Here is a 23,723-nt window from a genome sequence, read left to right on the forward strand (position 1 = left end):
TCATTGCTCGTTTTGATGATGGTGACGATGTTCGACGTTGCGCCAAGTGAAGTCGCATTATGCACACACCATAAAACCTTCAATAAAGTTGACAATATTTGATATTCTTCGTCTTTTTTCTCGCTAAAATGCATTTCATTGTTCTAGGAAAACGGCTCCAAAATCAACCCCAAATGCATCACCGTCATACAGGCGAAGGGGAGAAGGGGCAAACTTCGGAAGGAAAGATGAGGAAATTTCGAGGATGCAATGCTCCGGTTCCGGTGACAGTTTTGGTCAGGGTGGGCCGTACTGTTGATTGGGCGTTGACTATGCGGAAACACCTCGCCACTGCCGAGCTGAAGAGCACTTCGGAGCATCATGGTGGCATCGAAATCGAGAATGGATTCCACACGCGGGTGCAATTTAATCGCATTTTGGACGAAGTACAAAGCTAACATTTTTGATAAGATATTTTGCTACTCCATCATATCAAAGAATGTAAAATATAAATTGCTAGACAAGGACCATCTTTTGGTTCTTGTAATCTAAGAATAGTTTTTTGATAATAAAGCGAAATGAATGATTTTTCACGCACTGCCATGTGCAATTTATGTGTCCCCAAGTGTACTGCAGCTCGCCATAAAACGGTTTTCATTTTCAAACCTCCCCACAGACCTGCACTACTCTCGATGAAGGTGTCAAACGATGCAGGGAGCACATAATAATTTTGCTATTGAATGCAATTTCCTATGATTGTGGTGTACAAATTTCTCTGCCCAAAAACTGCAAACACCAGCGACGCGACGTCGACTGCTCACCAGGCAATGGCTGTCACATTGAGGCGTTTAATGGAACCAAGAGCGAAATGACACTTTGGCAACTGCAAGCGATGATGATGGTAGGAAGGTACACAATGGCGCAAATGGAGAGAGTCAGCCTTCCCCGACAGTGGTCTGATGCGAGTCAGATGTTGCAAATGAATGAAAACAAAATGTGAAACTTGGCTAGCGTCTATGTTTTACAAACGCAATGTAAAAAAAAAAATGGAAATATTGCGAGAGTAAAGGGCACAGGCATTGCTCCTCAGTATAGGTATCGTATAATGAAAACTTATTGTTATGCAACTCTGATATTTCAAGCACTTTATAGCACCCCACCGCTCTCATTCAGCTGGTGTGAAAGCTGTTGTCAGAGAAATTTCATATCCATCGGTAGTGTGTTGAATAGTATAACAAGGAAGAGTTTTCAATTCATTGCAAATCCCAGTGTTAAAAACCTCCCAATCTACCTGTATCACACACACACACGCAAACACCTTTGCGTGTAGTTTTTTGTGGTTGTGTTTTATGAAGAGAAAAATTGCATCCCTCATGGCAAAAAAAAAAACGGAAAACGGACCCCAGAATGGGAAAATGCAAACTCCCCGTTCGTTGTTCTCGAGGGTTTTTGTTTGAGGAATGTCAGGGCACAGGGACTCTACAGAAGAAGAGGAAGTTCCCTGTTTCTGGCACGCGTATCTACTTCTTCAGGGCTTCTAGGGTTTATCGAAAAGAAAAACTCTCGCCTTCACGTTGCTATAGAGTGCATGCACAATATAACCGAATCATAAATAAAGTTTTGATTTGACATTATTCCCATCCTGACCTGTCAGCTGGCGCACTTGCACCGAACTGTACGATGGAAACTGCACAAAAGCGCAAAACACGCAACAGACGTATGTGGGTGGGTGAGTGGATTCGTACAGCAGTTGCTGAAATGATGCATTGTTGATATAGCATTTTAAAACTAGTTTCTCGTCCTTGTTTGTACCGCATGCACGTTTTTTAAGTAAAACTTCTGCCTGGTAGTTCAAATTAGACGAAATACACATTTACTGAGAGCTGAAATGTATGTTGTCCTTCTGGTTGTTTCTGATTGGAACAATACTCTATGATTACTGATTGAGTTGCTTTCAAGCCTAATGTAGTTGAGATTTTATTTTTGATATGTAGATTATACAACTCCAGGAGAAAATACGCATGAAAATACACTGTTATTCCAATGGTTTGACATGAGTTACTAATTAAAATGGCTAAGGAAATAAATATTGACAAAAAACTAACTTAATTTTGTGTTTTTGAAACTGCTCTACAATCCTGGGCGTAAATTGATAAATTTTGTCATTCTTTTAAAGGCACTAAAGCATTTTGTGCTGTTGCTGTAGCCATCATATTTTGATGGAGAAGAAGAATTGTATTTACGGTCGCCTTGTGGTGGGGAAGAAGAATTTCGTTCACGGACATCTTCTGGCGGGGAAGAAGACACTCGGACTTATAATCGCGACGAGAATGGAACAACGTATTGCTAGCTGTGCGGACCAATATCTTTCTTTTATCTGACTGTCCAGGAAGTCTGAAGATTCTAGATGAGAATCTTTCTTACTTAGAGCGTTGGAGACATCGAGGCCTTACCTTTGGTAGGGGGACTCTCGCTGCTCATCGGCAGAAGGAATATCCCTTACAGGCATGTTGGAGGTTTGAGGCCTTATCTTGGGTAGGGGAACACTCAAACCTCTAGAAAGAAATGGACGCAAGGTTAAGCTTGTTGCACCTTCTCTCTAGACTGCTCTCTCTCTCTCTCTCTCTCTCTCTCTCTCTCTTTCTCTCTGTCCCGAAGAGATACATGAGCCAACATGAGCAGGCCCTCATGTTGGCCTGCTCTTTTAAAGAGCACGTCTTCGTGACATGGCCCGGTCAACAATAGTTTTCCAGGAAACTCGATCCCTGGCTGCAGCTTCCCATCCGTGTAGGCACCCGATCTCCGACAGGTCACTCTTCACCTGATCCAGCCAACGAACTCGCTGTGCTCCCCGACGTCTCGTACCGAACTGGGGGTCGCTGACGAATTCCTTCTTGGCGGGGCACGTGTCCGGCATCCTCATACCGTCAGGATGTCCGGTTCTCCTTATAGCTCAGCAAGCTCGTGATTCATACTTCTACTCCACACTCCATGCTCGAACACACCGCCAAAGATGGTCCGGAGGATGCGTCGCTCAAACTCTCCAAGAGCGTTTGAATCCTCCGCTCGGATGGTCCAAAACTCGTGGCCATACAGGACCACCGGGCGAATCAGTGTGCGATATATCTCACATTTCGTGCGGTCTCGAAGACTTCTGGATCTCAACAGACGGTGAAGGCCGTAGTAGGCACGATTCCCCTGAACAATGCGTCTTCGGATTTCGCTCCTGACATCGTTTTCCGAATTTACGACAGTCCCAAGATATCAGAACTCCTCTACTACCTCGAGGTTATCGCCGTCGAGTAACACGATGCTTCCCACACGGACAGGAGAGTCCGTTCCCTTGCCTCAGACCCCTGTGAGCATTCGAACGATTCCGACAGCATGTTTGATACTCTCTTTCTGCACTGCACCCCATTCATGGTGACCTTTAACAGCCGGATCAGCTTTCCAGGAAAGTAATGCCGCTGCATTATGGTCCATAGCTCATTTGATCTATGGTATCGTAGGCTGCCTTGAAATCGATAAATAGGTGGACACTTCGGGAGGATCTGCCGAAGATTGAAGATGACAACAAACCCCGCTTGGTATCTGCCGACGAAATATGTGGCAAGGGGAGCAAGTCTGCAGAACAAGATCTGGGACAGGATCTTATAGGCGGCATTACGGACTGAAATGGCACGATAGTTCGAACTATTTAATACCAAAAACTCAAAAGTAAGTATTGCATGCAAAAAACTTTTAATACTTTCTGTTGCAAATTGCTACATTTGGTGAGTTATGCTACGATAAATCATACGGAATGAATACAAATTTATAATCACTAACGATAGATCACCATACACAAACAATCAATCCTCTCCATACCTCATGAAATCTTATGAAAAGCTCTCTGCTCAATATACCACACCAATCAAGCTACGCAAACAAACACAACCGTTTCCTATTTAGTAAGCGTACGCGGGCTTTGATTAGGGCGTCAATATGCGCGCCCGTCACTATTTGCACTTGTCGGGAAAATGCATTAATTTCAATTTCCACCGATGTGCACGGTATGTGCACACCCGTCCGAAGAATGTCCAACAGTAAAGAATGAACTTTGGTAACGAACAAGCTGCAATGAAGCGCCAGGTAGTGCAACAGTGCTGTACGTCACGACAAAGAAAAAAGGGACGAACCGAGTACGATTCCAGGAAATATGTTACTATTTTGCACCCGTTAAATCTGTTTACACTCACCCACAGCTCGCACGCATGCAGCTATGCACCGGTGGGCGCCATCATCGATGAATCGTGCGCTCGTCCATGCGGAAATGAAATAAACTTCTGGTACTGGTGATGCCAGAAAAAGTGCTCACACATTTGGCAATGAAAACCCCGGCGGGCTCGCTGCTTCAGCGCGAAATGATACAAAAACACTGCATCCGGCTGCCAAATCACCCGTTTAATTGGTACAAATTTAATCTGAACAAATTGAAAATCTATCTGATTGAAAATCGACTGCAAATGATAGCAATGACAAAAAAACCGATACAACGTGCACGTGTTTTTCTTTGTATCGCGTTCTTCTATAAAATCTCACAGTTTGCTTCTCCGTTGGCAGCACACACAAAAATACAACCGATATAGAAAAAAAGCTTCTGATAACAAATGACGAACATCAATTTGTACAATTTATCCCTCAAACGAATCGCAATCATTCAAACTATTCGTATGGAAATAATGGTGAAAAATTTTATCCCGCACAAAAGGATAGCACGAAACATTGTACTGCTGTAAAATTTTGAAACATATATTTTAAAAATTCGTGTACCTGCGTATAGTATCAACCAAATAAATAACTAATTAACTCTTATGACTCTTAACCAAATAGACTAAAAACTAGAAATAGCACACTGAGCATGATTTTTAATATCTAAGTAAATTACATAATCAATTCATCAATTCCCTCGAAGCAAGTAAAAAATCTGCGTCGCGAAAGACTCCTGGAACTGATGGGATCCCTAAGGAATTTTTTCTTCGTGCATATGAGATAATCCAAACGGAACTACATCTCATTTTGAATGAGGGTCTTGAAGGCGGTGTCATAGTTCTAGTGAAAAAGAAAGGAGGTACGGGCTCCGTTTCTTGTTTTCGGCCCATATCCCTGCTTAACACAGACTACAAGCTACTGTCGAGTATTATTAAACTACGTCTTGGTTCTATAATCAGGCAGTGGGGGATATTATCGACAGCGCAAAAATGTAGCAACAGATCTTGCAACATTTTTCTCTCTCTGTTAAGGAGAGGGTGGTTGATCTCAAGAATCAACGAAAGTGTGGTAAGCTCGTTTCCTTTGATCTTTCACAGGCCTTTGACAGAGTTAATAGTAGTTTTTTTGTGGCAAACTATGTTTTCTCTGGGCTTCAATCCAGGACTTGTGCGATTTTTGCGAAGTTGGTAAACAATCCTCCTCCCGTATCCTTGTGAATGGAAACCTTTCCCCGACGTTTCCCATAAGCAGCTCTGTCCGACAGGGCAATGCTTTATCCATGCACCTGTTTGTCCTTTACATTAATCTGCTCATCACTAGATTAGAAAGTATTTGTTGCGATCAGGATGACCTGATCAACGCATATGCAGACGAAATCTCGGTGGTGACAACCTCCCTTCCCAAACTTGAGGAGGTGAAAACAACGATAGAAGCGTTTGGCAGAACCGCTGGGGCGAAGCTGAACGTGGAAAAAACAAAAGCACTGGACATAGGACACATCACACCAACAACCACCCCGATGCATGTTCCGTGGCTGCGGGAAGTAGAAAGATTGCGCCTGCTTGGCATATTGTTCACGAACAATATACGGGAGGCCATAACTGGGAAAACGTAATCCAACAGTTCCGAAATGTGGTCAGATTGCACCGTGTTAGGGACCTCAATTTGGCGCAAAAGGTCCTTTTAAACACCTTCCTTCTACCCAAACTTTGGTTTGTTGCATCGGTGTGTGGCGCACGATCGATGGACATCGATTTGGCCTCCAAGACGGTGCGGTCTTACTTGTGGGACGGATCTGGGGGTCTTCGAATCCCATTAACCCAATTGGCCCCTCCGCGCAATCGAGGTGGACTCAATCTTCACATTCCCGCCATTAACACAACAGCGTTGCTGGTGAATCGGTACGTTGCAGAGCAGGGTTTCCTAAAAATCCGGGCTCAGCACATAGATTGTGCCGGGAATCCCCCGAATATAGGCTCCATTGCCACAACGTATCCGTGTCTTCGGGCGGTAATCCAGCACCTCGCATACCATCCGTTACCTACAGTCTCAACCAAAAGTTTGCGGAAAATTATGAAGGACAGACTTACAGACTCCAAAGTGGCTATGGAGTAACCTTCCACGGATTGGCGATGGATATGGAAAAACGTCACCAGCTTCAGACTTTCATCCGACCAACGCTCGATACTGTATCTGCTGGTGCACAACAAGGTGCCACACGGACTGCTGCTCGACAGGATGGATCGGTCTCCTTCAGCCTGCTCATTCTGCTCCCAGCCAGAGACTCTGAAGCACAAGTTTGCCCTGTGCTCTAGGTTGTCTAGTGCTTGGAGCATACTGATACAGGCTATGGAAGCCATTGTTCCAAACTACAACCTCCACTTCCCTTCTCTCCTCTTACCTATTTTAAGTCACATTAGCATAAGTAAGACGATTCCCATCCTACGTTTGTTTTGCAAACTACATAATCCACATTGTTCGAAACAACAATCCTGTGATTGATGAATATATCCTTAAATGTTCTTTGTAAAACCTGTACGTCGTCCCTACATGTACCCCACTTTTCTTTTGTAAACTAGTTTTTAAGTTGTTTTAAATAAACAATGTTTAATAAAAATAAAATAAAACAAACCTAAAAAATACAGCTCTTGGCACTTTCAATGCCACCAAAGGATAGATCATTGCCTATTAACAGGCTCAACTCACCATCGTTCAATCCCTGTCTTTGGTCGGTTTGCTTCCTGATATTTGCCATTTCGACTTATTGAATCCTTCATCTGACTGTCAGATCATTCGGCTGTACATATCGATGCCAAGAATAACTGACCGTGAACTTTGATTCGTCCTTGCTTTGACACACATATCCATCAAATCCTCTCACACACTTCAAAGTCTTTAGTTAGACGTGAAATGGACATGTTTCTGCCCTAGGGGCACTATTAGCTATAGATAACTTGAATTTCCCCAAATATTGCCCTCGTTCACAACCACCCAGCAGAATGCGATAAACCACTATTTCAGCAGCAGAATCCCCGTTGAAATGGCGCTGTGGTTCGCTTTAGTCCGTGGCTGGTTTATAATTTCCCTTCGAAAACAGGGAAAATTAATCGAACGAATCGTCTTCCGATTGGCAAACTGCACAGCAATTGAAATCAGTTGGAATCATATTATATTTTCAATTATTTCTAGCGGCTTTTGTTCCTTTAATGAAGTTAATTGTTTCGAGATTAGCTCTCGTTCAATTTGTCTTGCCGAGCCGACCGTCCACACAAGAAGCATGACCGTGCCCGCAAGCCAACGCCGCCGCCACCGCACTCAATGGTTTAACTTTTGTATCACGTAGGTTCGTTTAATTGAATCGCATACGATCAACTTGGCGATGCTGCCTCCAGCTGCACTCGAACGCAATGCCATATGGCAAAAGTTACCAGCGATCGTTGCAAAAGACACACAATATCCCTGCCCGAATTCCTGTCGTTTGCAAGAATCGCTCTCGGTGCCATTTTGGACAAAGACACACAATGCCATGCTCCCCACGGTATGCTGCTTTGTGTGATGTTTCGCGTAACGAAACGCTCCCAAAGCCCCAAGCCCAAGGATGGGAAGCGTAACATTAAAAAGCTACATCGCATCCCACACGCCTAATGTCCCGTGGGGCGTGGGATGGTGTGGATGCTGTGCACTGTGAATTGTTTGATTAGAGATTTCGCCAGTTGATAATGTTTAAGGTTTGCGCCACCGTTCTAACCGCAACAATAATGATGCGGTTTTGTGGCTCTGATTCGATGCTTCCTTCAAAGCAGCAGGGAATGTTTTCCCCGATCCTCCCTAAGCTTAGCCGCTTGCCAAACCCGATTAAGACACGGATTTGGCGATTCTTCAAGAAGCTTGTGCCGCGAACTTCCAATCTATGCCGAATACCACAGACACCGGATGTTTTCTTTGCCAGAAGGGGTCTGTGCGGTGGGTTATCGAATCTGGTGGTTTGCTCGAAATGAAATCTAAACTATGCCTAAACGATAATCTTTAATTAATCTTGCGGTGATGGGCGGGGAGTGTACATGCTTTACCATATCATCCCATTTATGCCAATGTGAGGTTATTATCAATGCTGCAACAGAGCATTTTTCTGCAGTTCAAGAATCACAAAATGTTTGTTGCTTCGCTCAAAAAAGCTTTAGCCGCGTACTTAATGCTCTATGTGTCAAATTTACACATAGATTTTCTAGCACCTAGCTTCACTTTCATTATTGCGAGATGATTATTATTCTCACCTTACCTTGGTACCCACAGAACTAGACTCCCTTTTAATCCCAGCATTCAGGATCATTCGATATCCCATGGCGACTGCATGAGTCCGCATGTTGCTATAATCCAACAGCGAACTTCTTGCGAGTGCCACGCCAAAACATCATCGCTAACGATGGCACACTGTAGCAAATTTAGAACATTTTAGCGTCGTTATTATTTTACACGACTACATTACAGACAGCGAGCCGCATATGGTCCCTTGCTCCTGTCGCTGGTCATGTTTCATTCCGGTGAAAACGATCCGCGTAAAATTATACTCCACTGGGATGCATATTACTATTATGCTACTCCGCGGTGTAAATGTACCTAAATATAGTGAGTCCCGTTGGGTCTATCCTGAAAACTGTGGCACCCGCCTGCTCGACATTGTAAGATCTTCCATTGCTCTTCAGTTTTGTCAAGCATTATCTGCTAACAGCATAATAAACATATAGACAATATAATATCACTTATGCTACCCCACGGGAAGCATTTTATTTTTTCACCACGGCAAGCCCGTACGTAGACGTTGCGCCCCAACGGGAACATAGATATGCTGTGCGCTACGATCGTGTCACAATGTCTGCGTTTGGCTAGAACTTTCCTAACCACGAACCAGCGGTTCTCAAAATCCTTGTTGAGGAACGGAGGGAGATGACAATTTAGAAGAAAAAATCGTTCCGTACAGCTCAAGCAGCTTTCGCAGGCAGCATTGCACAAAGTTAGAGTGTTTGTGCAAGTAGCGAGCTAGCGAACCCTTTTCCTTGCTGTTCCGTGTATCAGCGTCAGTCGGATAGCATAAACATACCATCGGGAGTGTGCACGAAACACGAACCACCCAAAATTTCCCATCGTATTCCACACTTAGCACAATACACGCAAACAGTTTTGTTCTATATGACGTGAGCTAAGCATCATATACAAGTATTCGCGAGCTGCACGCAAAAACAAACTGTAGGACACTGCTTGCTATTAAAGTAGTAAAAATAATCAAAAGCACGAAATCGAATGTATTACTAAAAGTAAAACACTGCAAAATGCCAAACTCTAAAGCTAAACCGATTGAACATTTTTTAATTAATGTACAGTGTTCTTACAAATCCTAGATTCCTTCAACCTGCTAGCTGTAACGCTAACCCACTCCAACATTCCCTGGTACGAGTGTGATTTTAGTTGCACCAGTTCCCGTCAACATCCCGCTGGTTCTAAATGAGCCATGTGGGTAAGCATATCGTACAACTACCCGAGAGCGGTACATAAAATGTTAAAACGTTGTTGTTCTTTTCATCCAAGTCTAGCACGATGTTGCTGGTGCCGGCAGGACTCTTGTCCTTGTCCTCGTGCCGGCTGACAACGCTACCCGCTACGCCACGGTGCCCAAAAATGTGTAATTTTGTTGTGCTACCGTCAGCTACCAACCAAATCCACCCGAGGCTTATCCCGGGTCCCACCAAACACCTCGATCTGTTGGTGAACGTTTTGCCGGAAGGTGGAGTACATCTTGCCGCGTTTGTTTTTTTTTCTTCTTCTTCGGTATGTTGCATCTGATACGTCCGCTATCATTTGGCGGGCACAACAGGTAGTGTGGTAAGGGTGCCTTTGCTCTCTGGCGCAAGGTAGCCAGTATAATCCTTGAAATGAAAAACCCTACCACCGGTTCGGTGCTCCGGTACCAGAGCTAGAACTTGACGATCTTCATACAACAAAAGCAGTCTCAGCAGCGATGTTAATGAAGAACTGCTTATTAGTGCATCGTGCTGTGCTGCACTACTACTAACCGGATCCATGCCGGGCAGGAAAGAAACAAATTAACGCACCGCGAAGCGCAGAATAGTCATCCTTGCTGCCAAGACGCTGGTGGAAAAGTGAACAAAACTTTTCCGCCAACTAATTATTAAGCTATGCACCACTGTCTGATTGTTGTAAGTTAATTTTCAAGTAAAATGTTTAGTGAGTTAAACGGGCGAGTCAGCGTTATATTACGTTGTATGTATACCTGGCACATACACCACACCACGGACACGGTGTTTTTTTAAACAATAAAGAGGACTCAGCAACGACGTGGTCAACGTTGGTGCTTTTTGTGACGCTAAAGTAGCTTTCCAGATTGTCATACATCTTAATCTTTATACGAATTGTTGTTATATGTTAGGCGAGTATGTACCTTGAAGATTTGAAGAACTACTCTTTATTAGCTGCTTGATACATGTTACACACTCAAGCATGAAGAAGAAAAAAAATAATTTAATTTCTGATCGTTACTAACTTTGTTAACAGTTGTTGTGGTTTTTTAAATTATTATTAAACCAACATCTCCTTAATGGTATCTAGACTTTGCTACTCCTAACTTCTACTTCTACTCAAAGTCTGTTTAAGTAAGCATATAAAAAACCATCTATTTGAGTTGAAGGATCTTCTACAAGCAGGAGGTGCCACTTCTTTTTCCTTGACTGTACAACCTAAAGAGGCCTTGGGCTGCCATTCCTGAGCATTACAGGCTACCGTGACTAAGCTGTCGAGTAACCCGAATCAGTAACGGAAATCGATACCAGGTTCAGCCGTAAGAAAACTCGGTTGATCGCCCCGCGTTTAGTATGTGGTTGAGTATGACCACTATGACCAATGATGTGAGTCCATAGTGTCATGCTGTCGGTTGAGCTGTCGATGATAGGCAGGCTATGAATATTACAATAAAAAGGACGAGCAGCTCATGCGAGCCATGATTAGAGCGCGGGTCTCCAACTAAGACACAAATTCACTTCTCACTACCGAAAGAAATATGTATATAACATGGGGATCCTGCCAGGAGGATGCTCCATGAATACAAAACTGTATGCATGGAGCTAATGATTTGCCCTGAGATTAAAGAAGTAAAAGCAACAAACGTGCAAGTTAAAATCCCTCCAATACAAAGTATTATTCTTCTACGGAGAATATTACTCGAAGTAGTCAAAGGAGTAAGGAAGGAGGTGGTACTAGTAATGAGGAAAATGATGAACAAACTACTAACTGCTTAAAGTTGCTAATTATGAACGATCATCATATCCTGCCTCCAGCGGGACATGCAGGGATAAATAGAATGTTGTAAACTATCAAACAGCGATATACGTGGAAAGGTGTAGATTCAGATGTGGGAAACATGGTCAAACATTGTAAGGAGTGTCAGATAAACAAGAAGACATATGAACCAAAGGTTCCGTTAAAAATAACATCAACCGCTAGCGAACCAATACAAAAAGTGTATTTAGATCTGGTAGTACCACTTGTAAGAAGGCCGACAGAAGGCTATGAGTACATACTTACTACACAATGTGATCTTACAAAATTTGTAACAGCAACACCAATCACTAATAAGAAAACATAAACCGTCGTCAAGGCGCTCGTGGAAAATGTCATTGTTCGATAGCTCGCTTGCTTCTTTCGGATCGTTGTTTGTGACCTTTCCGTCGGGGGTTTACGTTAAGACTGAATTATTTGTATTCACACCTACAATATTTACAATATTTCTTACACTAAGACCTATTCTATGCCTAGACTACATTACCATATGTACACGATATTACGGGATTATAATTGCATACTCATAGACACAACAGTCATTCTGAAATATGATGTTCCGGAGAGAATTTCCACCGATAAAGGGACCGAATTCATCTCCAATTTTTTCGTAGAACTTTGTAAATGCCTCAAAATACAAAAGCTTAATTCCACGGCATAGCATCATGAAAGCATAGGAGCTTTGGAAAATCCACATAAAATGTTAGGTAACTTCCTAAGGATCTATTGTAAGAACAATCCACTAGCGTGGAAGAAATGGATCCAATCCAATCCACGGAAAGAAATATATAACAAATATTACTTACCACTTACCGCCGGTCTTCAAACGGCAGGACCGGGGTTCAAATCCCATCCATGGACCGTCCCCCCGTAGTGAGGACTGACTATCCAACTACGTGGTATCGGCGGTCTAGAAAGCCATTTCGATGGCCGGCATGACCTTAGAGGTCGTTAAGCCAAGAAGAAGAATTAGTTACCACTAAATCCTTATAAGCGTTTCACTTTGTCCAACTTAATGTGTTATACGTCATTTTTATCCTCCCAACTCGAATCAGTTCCGCATGTCGACTCTATCTACTCTGATTTTGAATCAGCTTTTGATAGAGTTTCCCATTCCTTATTATAAGCTAAATTGTCTTGGAGTCTTGGAGTCTTGGAGTCTTGGAGTCAATTGTCACATTTCGCACACTTGTCACACTGTGCTATGATGACTATCTAAAAATATTCCGCCCTATCTCCTCTCTGGCCGACTGTTCTATCCTTCAGGATATCCTTGATCGGTTTACGTCCTGATGTTCTCGTAATTCCCATTACCCTCTGTCCTGTCAAATGCAATTCAATTTCATTTAAACGTTCCCGAACTGCTATTTTATTCCCTTATGTTCTTAGTGAAGTCAGTGTAAATCGTGTTTCGGTCATCAAGGACCTAGGTGTTTGGGTTGAATCTGGTCTTAGTTTTTCGTACCATATCGATGCTGTTTTGGGCAGTGCTTGGAGAACGCTTGGTTTGTTAGAACGTGTGCCCCCTCTATTTTTCCGACCCTACTATGTCTCAAGGCTCTGTTCTGCTCGTTGGTCAGGTTATTGCTGGAGTACTGCTCAGTTGTATGGACTCACCAGTTGCAGAGGATTTTTATCAGGTTTGCTACTCGTAAATTGCTGGGTGATTCAGATGTCAACTTCTAGGCTTACGCTCTCTGCAAGATCGCCGCTCCCTTGTTCAATCCTTTTTCATCGCTTCCCTTCTTCTCGATCTACTAGATTCTCCTGCTCTCCTCAATCCACCTCTATATAAATTCCCGCCTTCTACGCCCTCGTCCTCTTTAAATTATCCCTATTAGACGCTCTGCGGTTGGTCGCAAAGATCCTCTGCCTCGTGCTATGGGCGGCTTTAACCGTGTGGCTCACAGCTTTGACTTTAATTCTTCTCTTACCTCCTTCCGCTCCCAATTAAATACGCTGCTGCCAGTTTAGTAGTTCGGTTAGGTAAGTTAGTCTTTGTGTAGCTGAAAGACGAACAAAATAATTAAAAAATAATAATAAATGGAAACATTTCAATTAATGATAAACGCTTGGTAGAAAATCACGACATGATGATTAAAAACTAATAGTCGATATGCTAGAATATAATCCTTTTTGTATGGTCAATTTTATCAAAGAGATTTCTTGTAGCAATGCAACTGCTCAATCTCTAAACATTCGAAAACTTTTATAAGCTTTAATATATAAGCTTAAACATATGTCAAATTTGAATCATGCTACTACTGCTTTTTAGCACTAAATCTTTAAGAGAACTTGATGTCATCACTGGATGAGATAGTTAGATATCCGGGACAGTCCGCTGGTAGAGGCGCCAGCGGTGCCGGTCTTCTCACACGGCTGTACCGGAGTTCAAATATCATCCCAATAAACCGATCTGTTGATTTTAAAATCTTTCTATCTACTTGTTTGGAATACTTTTTTTGCATAGTGCTAAAATTATAAAATAACGCATTGTGAAATAAGTGAAATTGAAAGGAAAAAAAGAAAAATTAATTGAATTAAATTGAACGAATACATTTGTTCACATACTACTGGAACACTGTTTTTGAGTCCAACATTCATTTAAGAAGTCAAATTTAAAAAAATCGAATTAAACAGTATACAAGAAATAAAACATGCACTACCAATGATGTTGTTCATGCATATGATGAAAACCAAATATTCATGCACATCCGGAAGGCGCGAGAAAAATATATATTCCCGCCCGTTGCAATACTTATTGCATTCACACAGTGACCATCCGTATCTGCTGCATCAATGACCATAAATAACTATGACCTCGCTGCATTGTGCGTGCAGCGTTGGTGTGTAGGTAAAGGAAACGCTTTTTAGCCTATCGACAGTGTAGCGACCCTGTACTGCACTGATTATTAATAGGGCCAATTTTGTGCCATCCTGCTGGTGGTATGCAATTCTAAAACAATCCCGAGTTCTGAAGTCACCCTCCGCATAGCTTATTGATAGTTTTGCTATTATTTGAGAGTCGTATCCATTTTTGCCATCCAAAAACTATAAATATTATTTTGTCGCCGATTATTTGGACGACCAAAAGCCCTCAACGGTATGGAAGGTATGGTGGTAGACAAACAAGGAAATAGTGTTCGTATTTTCGCGCCGTATTTGCGCTATTATGCATCGGCCACGCTAATCCGAAGAACCCGGTTTTTGGCCACGGGTAAATCGGCGCGCAGAGAAAAATGATGAAAATTAATATGTGGTTTGGTGCAACCGTAGCTACTGGCAATGTGGAAATGGATTGAGTGTGCAAGTCAAATGTTTCAATAATCTTTACTTTGTTTTGTGCCCTTTCATCCTCAATTGAAAACGGTGCTACAGATTTATGCTGAATTATGTCTCGCTTGGGGAGCTCATGGCGTGGTTGCTTCGTAAAGTACAAAATACTGTTAAAAGTAATCAACCAAATAAATAAGTAGTTGATAGTGGTGGTTGCAAATGGAAAAATCAGTTTATGAAACAGAAACAGAGAGTTATATCACCTCTAGTACAACTGTTCTGAAATTCTGTTAGTTAAAAGAAAATCATTAGATGACTTATCAGAAGAAAGAAAGAATATAAAATAAAACATTCACAAGTATTCTATGACTGGTGATAGTTGCACAATCATCATCGGTGGTTCCAGAACAAGGACCGCTGCTATATTACTCGTCGCATCAGCTTCCAACGTGGAGGAATAGGTGAGACGACTTGGCTACAAAAAAGGACACCAGAATGAAATTAATTTATTTCAACTCACCACCATTGCCAACCATATGATTGCAGTCGCGATGCACCCCACTCATTGAATGCACCGTGGGGCACGGAAAATGTGGAACTCAAATAAATAAACCGAGGATATGTTCATGGTGCGATTCCCTCACCCAACACTACATCCACCAGCACCACCCGTTCTCTAGCCCGTACTTGATGTGTGATTTGTGTGCCGGTGTAGGTGTAATTTAACGCCCGGCTTCAGCTGAAGTTTGATTAAAATTAAAGCCCCAAGTAGCTTCGTACCCGGCGCACATCCCATCATTCAGATCGTGAATTGAAAGGTTTGCACTGGTGCGTATAAAATTCTATTATCTACACAACTACGACATACACATTCGCTTTAATTATGTCCTAATGTGCTGCCACCTAGCAAGTATCGCCACCCATTTCCTGTTGTATTGGATAGGGCCGTCATCATCGGTGCAAACTATGCTCACAACAGCCCTTTAGAAGCAAACGCAACTTTCCTATGATCCCTTCTCCCGCTAGAATGGCCTTCATTAACGATGGTGAAAATACTTAATTGAATACACTGTGAACCGTTATTAATAAAGTTAAGGGAGCGGTTTGGGTGAGCAATGGCGAGTAGTGAGATTTATACAAATGGACACTTTCAATCGTCATTCGGCCGGGATTAGGTTAATCACTGCCGTGCACACTCCTAATCATTCGCTTGAACCACACTGATTAAGTTTATTTGCGTGAATTCAAAAGGACACGAGGATTCAATTCACTAGCCATGGGCAATGATCCTTGACTTTATGTATGTTTGTCTGATATTCAACTCTTTAGTGGATTGTGGACTAACGGGAAAGTGCATTGACGATTTACACTCGATGTGGTAATCATCCTACCAAAGTTAGATTAAATCAAAATTGAGTAAAAAAAATTAACACATAGTTTAGTACATCTAATCAGGAATATCTGAAACTTGCAATGCAAAAATAGTCTTGTCTAACAAAAATTATGATAAACCCATATGGAGGGAATGTTACCTTATCACTATCATCACATTTGTTTTAAAGAAGAGGAATCGGACGAGTCACGTTACGCCATGTAATGAAGAAAAGGGTTCGGACTCTTAATCGCGACGAGGCTGAACAACATGGATGCTATCTGAGCGAATCAATATCTTTCCGATCTTTGAAGACCCTAGATGAAAATATTCTTCATGGTACTTTGGAGACCCCGAGACTTACCTTCCGTAGGGGAACTCTAAATGAGCATTGGCGGAGCAAGTCGGCCAGGCAGATCAAGCTACGAACGTCACTACTGGAGTACACTGGAGAACACTTAAGGACCCTTTCTTGTACTACGCCTGGACAAGGACGAAGAAAATCCATTCTTCTCCTCCCGCTATACATCACCATCAACACCGGCCACAATAGACACACTAATAGAACCGGACCAAGCATAATATTCAACACACACAAAGCTCATCACACCAACCTACCAACAATAGCACATCAGGATCAACTCGACCTGTATATGAGTCTTCTTGCTAGCTAGCATGTCCGGGATAAGGCAAAAAAAAACAAGGAGAAATTTATAAAAAATCTGCCGAAGAAGAACAGAGAATACAGCACCGAGACTGAATACTTAAACTAAAATTTAAAAAAAATCTACCATTTTACATTTAAATTGGCAACAACAATGTAATGCTTGAGAAATAAGACACTTGTTCTTAATGTATGCTAGCAGCTTCCAGAATAAAAAAGTTGCTCCTCTTCAAAGCTTTTTTTCATTTATTTGTAGAGGTTTTGAGTTTCTTAAACTGTATTCACCTGTATCCTATTTTAAGTCCCCGATTACATTGATATTCGCTAATCGCATCACAAAGCAAAATCCGTATACATTATCATCAGCCATCGGCAAAGTGAATCTGAATCGTTAGATACGTTACATTCTTTCTGCAGCGTGGACGAGTTCCGTACATTAACAAAAAAGTACAAGAAATCATCGGTACATTGAAATGCTCGCACGGACGATGCGCGAAAGAATTGCCGCACGCATTAAGTTTACAGAAGTGAATAAAATGTACCGCTTTTAATAATTTAAATGAATCGTTTTTCCCATGTCTAACTATTAGAAAATTCGTTTGTTGACGATTAGTATTCTGCTTTATCTTGTGCAGTACATTATGCACGGGTACATCTTCTGTTGTGCAAAACAGCGAACTAAACAAATACCTAGAATTAGAACAAGTTGCTTTAGTACAACACAAATTCATTGTTTTATAGAAAGTTGCATTACCTATTTTTTTTACAATTGATTATTACGGTCCAGTGTCGGTTGCATTACCTTTAACATTAAAAATTCTCCACACAAATAGTTTACTTTTCAACAAACGCGGTTAATTGAAAGTCAGTAAATGACAGCTTAACAACAACTTACTTTAGCTATGTTTATACGTACCAAAGCGCTACAGATGCGATTATACGCGCATGCGACATTTACAGTGTTTGCCAGATCATAAAATAAACCCCCTCTTATGAGCCTGAGAATGGTGTCATTGTTCAGTGGCATGCCACTAGTTGCAAGGGAAATGAATGGGATTTGACAGATAAGGTTGAACGTCTGCCTCATCGTAGTCGTGCCAACCAATAAAAAATTATTTGGTAGCACGGTGGCTTGCAACATATTGAACTCGCTTGCATAAACGGTACAACTGCAAAAAGGTAAATAGGTACATCTGTAATATCAATCGGTTTATTATGTTGAGCAAAACAGTCTAATTACCATCACACCGGGAGTGTAGTATTCCTGTAGTACGGTCTTTCGCCCGATCCATCAAAGTTAAGTGTGCCCTAACAGGACTGCCGATACGAGGCATATTTACCAGTGCTGCAAACAAAAACATGGAACTGCTTTCTGGTTGCAGAATGCTTGTCCACTCGTTGACCATTTCGTTTACAGTACCCAGCGTTAGACCGACACTAACAATTGGTAACATTAATTGTAACAGAAATATTATTTTAAAACACACAAACTTACCGTACTTCACGTACAATAAAAATTACAGCACAACAATGTTAACAAAGTATTTCCTTCACCAGCTAATACAAAGATAGCCTTCCTTCTTCGTTTGTTTACATTCAAACGTCAAACCGAAAATGGTCGCACAACTAAACTGCCGCGCAATGACACCCCTTCCAATAAGTTTATACAATAAAACCGTATACCACCGAGCAATGACACCATCCTAAATCAGATTTTAGCATGCACTATTCCGTTCTGGTTTTGGGTGACAAATTTTTGTCAGATGGATACAAGGCTTTGTTTTTGTCCCGGATTGATGGCAAATAGCAAAAGAAAGCATGTTATTTGTCTTTCAAGAATTTCGACGCACACTTATCAAGGAAAAACTATTTTTCTGTTCAAATTTTGAATTCGTAATAAGAAATCTGATAAATTTGTTATCATACGGGTGGAACGCATTTTTCAGACAGGCAAATGAGCTTTTGACAGATAGAATCACCCGACAGAATTTTCTCCAGAATTATTCTATGATAAATAACTACAACTTTCCCTAGGCAGTTGCCGCGGAAAGTGCCACAGGCGACAGCATAACATGCCCACCGTTAGATTCGCTGCGGATTTTGATGCTTTAATCTACTTTTTCCAGGGGCTGTATTGTTAGCCGTGTCTACAGATTGACGTGTTTGAATGGATGATTAATAGTACGGTCAGCAATTGATCTTCATCCTGTGGAAGTATTTTTAATATTTGTTAAAGTGGTTTTGTTATACGAAATTACAATAATGTTATGATATTTCACTATAGAAAAAATATAGTCAACATACGAATTGCAATTATACACACCTACATACATAAATTGCCTTACGAAAATAAAACAATAAAAGGGGTGAGTTTCCGACAAGAATCACTATGGTTGAAGTGAGCCTGCAGCATTTTCACTCAGCACAAGCTGTCATTGAAGCGGGATACAAAGTGACAGCTGCTGCACGATTTTGACTTTCTCAAACACTTGGGCATCTCATGCTCCCGCTGCATTTTCATAGACCACCGGTTAACGCTCACACAGAGAAACAGAGAACAGAAGATTCTCGAACCTTCGGGTGAAAAGAAAAGAACCAACGTCGTTTAAAGCGAAGAAAAACGTGTCTCGGCAGTATTGCGACTGTGAACTGTGTTTTCGGAACAAAGCTGCTGCGAAATCAATCGGACGCTAAGCAGAATATCTGCTCGAGGATTGCCATTCAATCGGCTTGTATTTTGTGCTAAAGTGATCCACTGGTATCACGTTTAATTCGGACCGGGTGTTTCTAACTCCCCGACTCCCCACCTTTCCCGTACAAACCAACACTCGTATATCGCGGTTGGACACAGAAAGACTGTTTGTGCGTGAAAATGGCCACTCAAGAAAACAAGCAGCTGGCCCAGAAGGAAAAAGAATTGGGCAATGCCGCGTACAAAAAGAAGGAATTCGAAACCGCACTTGTGCACTACCGTGCGGCTTTGACGCATGATCCGACGGACATAACATTCCACAACAATATTGCGGCAGTATACTTCGAACAGAAGGAGTTCAAAAAATGTATCGAAGAGTGTGAAAAGGCTGTTGAGGTAGGTCGTGAAAACCGGGCGGACTATAAGCTAATTGCGAAAGCGTTTACTCGCATCGGCAATGCGTACCGCAAGCTGGAAGACTACAAATCCGCCAAAACCTACTTCGAGAAATCGCTCTCGGAACACCGAACGCCCGAGGTAAAGTCGTTGCTTAGCGACACCGAGAAGAAGATCAAGGAGATGGAGCGACTAGCGTACATCGATCCGGCCAAGGCCGAGGAAGAGAAGGAGAAGGGCAACGAGTATTTCAAGCAAGGCAACTACAGCACAGCCGTGAAACACTACTCCGAAGCGATCAAGCGCAATCCGGACGATGCAAAGCTGTACAGTAACCGGGCCGCCTGCTACACCAAGCTGGCCGCATTCGATCTAGGGCTGAAGGATTGTGAAACGTGCTGCAGGCTGGACGAAACGTTCATCAAAGGATGGGTGCGCAAGGGCAAGATTCTGCAGGGAATGCAAAAATCGTCCGAAGCACTCACTGCCTACCAAAAAGCCTTAGAGATCGATCCGAACAATGCGGAAGCGCTGGAAGGGTACCGAGCGTGCACGATGGCGGTACATGCCGATCCGAAGGAAGTATGGAAGAAGGCGATGCACGATCCGGAAGTGCAACAGATACTGAAAGATCCGGCGATGCGTGTCATTCTAGAGCAAATGCATAGCGATACAAAGGCGGTACAAGAGTGAGTAGCGTTGCCAAACCTCTTACCGGGATGGAATGACATATCCGGGAAGATGAAACTTTATGTTGCTTATGTTTTTTCTTGTTTCAGGCATCTCAAAAATCCTCAAGTAGCTTCCAAAATCCAGAAACTACTCGAGTCCGGAATCATTCAACTCCACTGAACATGCTTCTCGAATATATAAAGGAAAGGGTAAAGGCAAACACAACATCTGAGGCGTCGGCGGCTCTCTTCATTTTTTTTTTTTTAGCTGCTACTACTACAAGTCGCAAATATCCTTGGACTAAAACAGAACATAAAAGAGAAGCAGAGAAAGAGAGAGAGAGAGATAGAGAGAGTATGAGTGTGCGGTATCGAGTGAAAAAGGGAAGAAGAAAGATCGCGAATGATCCCGATGGTGGTGAACTTAAAATCGTTTGCTCCGCGCTTGCTGCCCTTTTTCTAAGCTTTGGTCGCGAAGTTGCAGCTCAATTGTTTCATTTTTACTCTTTTGGTTATATGATTTCTGAGCTCGAGGTTCAACCCACATACAATACAACACACAATCCTCACCGTGCAGCGCAAGGGATGAATGTGTGTGGTGGTGTATGTTTTGGTTTGTTTTTTATGAAACCCATATACAATTACCCTCGGCACACAACAAAAGCGGCACCTTAAATACACAAACTCGATCCAATACTATCGTATCGCATTCAGAATTGCCTAAGAACAACGGTTAATAATTATCCGAGTAAGCATAGGGTATCCTTAAGCATATTACTAGTAGTGCCGTAGACATTAAACAGAGCGAGGGGGAAAGGAAGGTGCGTTTGCGAGTGTGTGTGTGTGTGTGTGGTGAGCACGAATTTGCGGACTAAATGGTTGAAGATTATCAAGCGAAACTGAAAATTTGAAAATAAAATATTTCTGCAACCTAAATATGTATTAACGGTGTGTGTTTTATATTTCCTAAATCAAGTCCTGCAAAGAATCCGTATAAAGTAAAGGCCGCGAGCCACGAGAGATTTGGTGTTCGCAATTTTTTTTCGTTTTGAAAACATACACATCCTACCTACACGGAACAGCGGAGAAAAAGCTATTTAGTTAGAGATTTTTTTAGCATTTCGCATGGATTTCATGGATTTTGCATGGTGGCCCGGGAGCTTAAGGATCTGTGACGAAAATATCCTTTCTTTTCTTAGAAAAGAATTAGTCACCGATTATGAAACGCATCATTTATCGTCGTGTTGTGAACCAATGGGTGAATGGTTCTAAGTGCAGTTTTAAATTAGATACGACGACATCGACATCTCGTCACGGTCATGCTGTCGTTTCTTCTAGAAGGGACCAGAGATTGAGCCACCCGTCGTTCGAAAGAGCGTTTATGTTTTAAAACATTATTTAAACGATTATGGTGTATTTTCCATCTTCGTTTTTTTAAATATGTTAACAAAATATTGTATAGCAATACGGCCTGGCCGTCCCTTATGAATAAAAAAAAAAAACAAAATATTGTATAAATTTCCGCAATAAGGCAAGGCCGTTCTTATGAAAAAAAAAAAATCATATCATTTTCACGATTTCACGATTTCACGAAAAAAAGAAAACGCGGAACTAAGTGTCTGTTCGTGTCACCTAATAAATATTAAATAGTATTTTTCTTTATTTTACGACCTGTTGAAACATAGTTAGGCGCATAAACTTGCATTTGTTACACGTGTATTTATATATATAAAGAAGAATCGTATCGGTTTTCACCTCGGAACTGCTGGTTTTATCACTACGCTCTACTACAGATTGGTATTATTGGCGAATTACCCATTCATTTGCCTTGTTCGGGTATGCCTATATGGATAGAGTTTACTGTAACTTTTATTCTGTCCTGCTAGAACGCTATGGTACTTCTTTAAACGGTTTGTTTTTGTATTGATATTGAGTTAAAATCTTTCACCAAGTACTGGCATAACCGTACGTTTTTCACAACAATTTGTTCATTTGCTCGATAGCCCTCTACATGCACATTCATATCACTATGCGAAGAATGCACCCGCGTGTATCGCCGTGCAAGCCAGCAATCGATTTAAACAGTAGTAAGTTGCATTCGGGCAACGTAAAAGTGCAGTAGCTAAATCCATTATTACAAGGACGGATTCTGACTAAAGTCTTTCTCCGAAGTGTACGCAATGGAAACTGGCAAACTGCCACAAAAAGTTCATCCGCCAAAGGTCATGATGAAGCAAGACTTGATGCAAATTAAGGCACAATAGATGCATGCACTGCACTAATATTTTGATGTAGAGCTCCGTCCGATTGGTGGTTAAATCACTACACTCTGATCGCACTGATCTCTAACTTAGACAATGAAAAGCACTTTTTTTTTTGGTGTCGTAGACACTCGATCCTCGACGATGGATGACTTGCTTTGTAAATTCTTACACAAAGTTAAGCGTGCATTACTTTTATGCTTGTTGCGTGAGTAAAGCATAAACAATTAAAATACATTAACAATTATACCTTGTTTGCATGTGAAACATAGCTCTAAACACTTTCACAGACAGAATCGTGGCAATGGGACCAGGCAAAGTATAGTGAGGCCATTCTTCAAAGAAGAAGAAGCTTAAATTATTTCCCCAACCTAGCCAACAACCCTCTTTTCTATCTTTTTGTCATTGTTTTGATTCGTTCGCTAACTCTTCATTTATTATATTATTAGAAGGCGAATGTTTTACCTCAACACATAATTAATCGTTGCTTTGTATCACCTATATAATTTAGACCTTTGTCCAAGGAAGAAAATCAATTTTAACTCTTTTTTTGTTTTCATTTGCTTTACTCTTTTGCTTACCTGGTTTATCTTTTCTGTTCCCTCTCTCTCTTTCTCTTTAGTCAGGTAATTTTCTATAGCTTTGAGTAAAGAGTTTGCTGTTACCATTAAAGGTAGCTTTAGCTCGATCATCCTTTTTGTGCTCGGTGATGTTTCGTAAAACGGCCACATATCGGTTCGCAACGTTGAGAAAATATTTTTAAAACTACGGCGCTGCTTATCGTCGATTTTTGCTACTCGTTTTACTACGATTT

The 23,723-nt window shown here is 41.7% G+C and overlaps 2 protein-coding genes across 2 annotated transcripts in view; both read left to right on the forward strand.

Annotated features, from left to right (window-relative positions):
- The window catches only part of LOC126565311 (uncharacterized), a 378,977-nt gene that overhangs the window by 298,410 nt on the left and 56,844 nt on the right, over positions 1-23,723 (forward strand). The window lies entirely within an intron of this gene.
- Positions 19,756-20,852, forward strand: LOC126565039 (stress-induced-phosphoprotein 1). The gene is made up of 2 exons (XM_050222179.1): positions 19,756-20,666; positions 20,757-20,852. Exons 1-2 carry the CDS (start codon positions 19,762-19,764, stop codon positions 20,827-20,829), a joined length of 978 nt encoding a protein of 325 aa, XP_050078136.1. The 5' UTR covers positions 19,756-19,761; the 3' UTR covers positions 20,830-20,852.

The sequence above is a fragment of the Anopheles maculipalpis genome, chromosome 3RL (genome assembly GCF_943734695.1).
Source record: "Anopheles maculipalpis chromosome 3RL, idAnoMacuDA_375_x, whole genome shotgun sequence".
NCBI classification, from domain to species: Eukaryota; Metazoa; Arthropoda; class Insecta; order Diptera; family Culicidae; genus Anopheles; species Anopheles maculipalpis.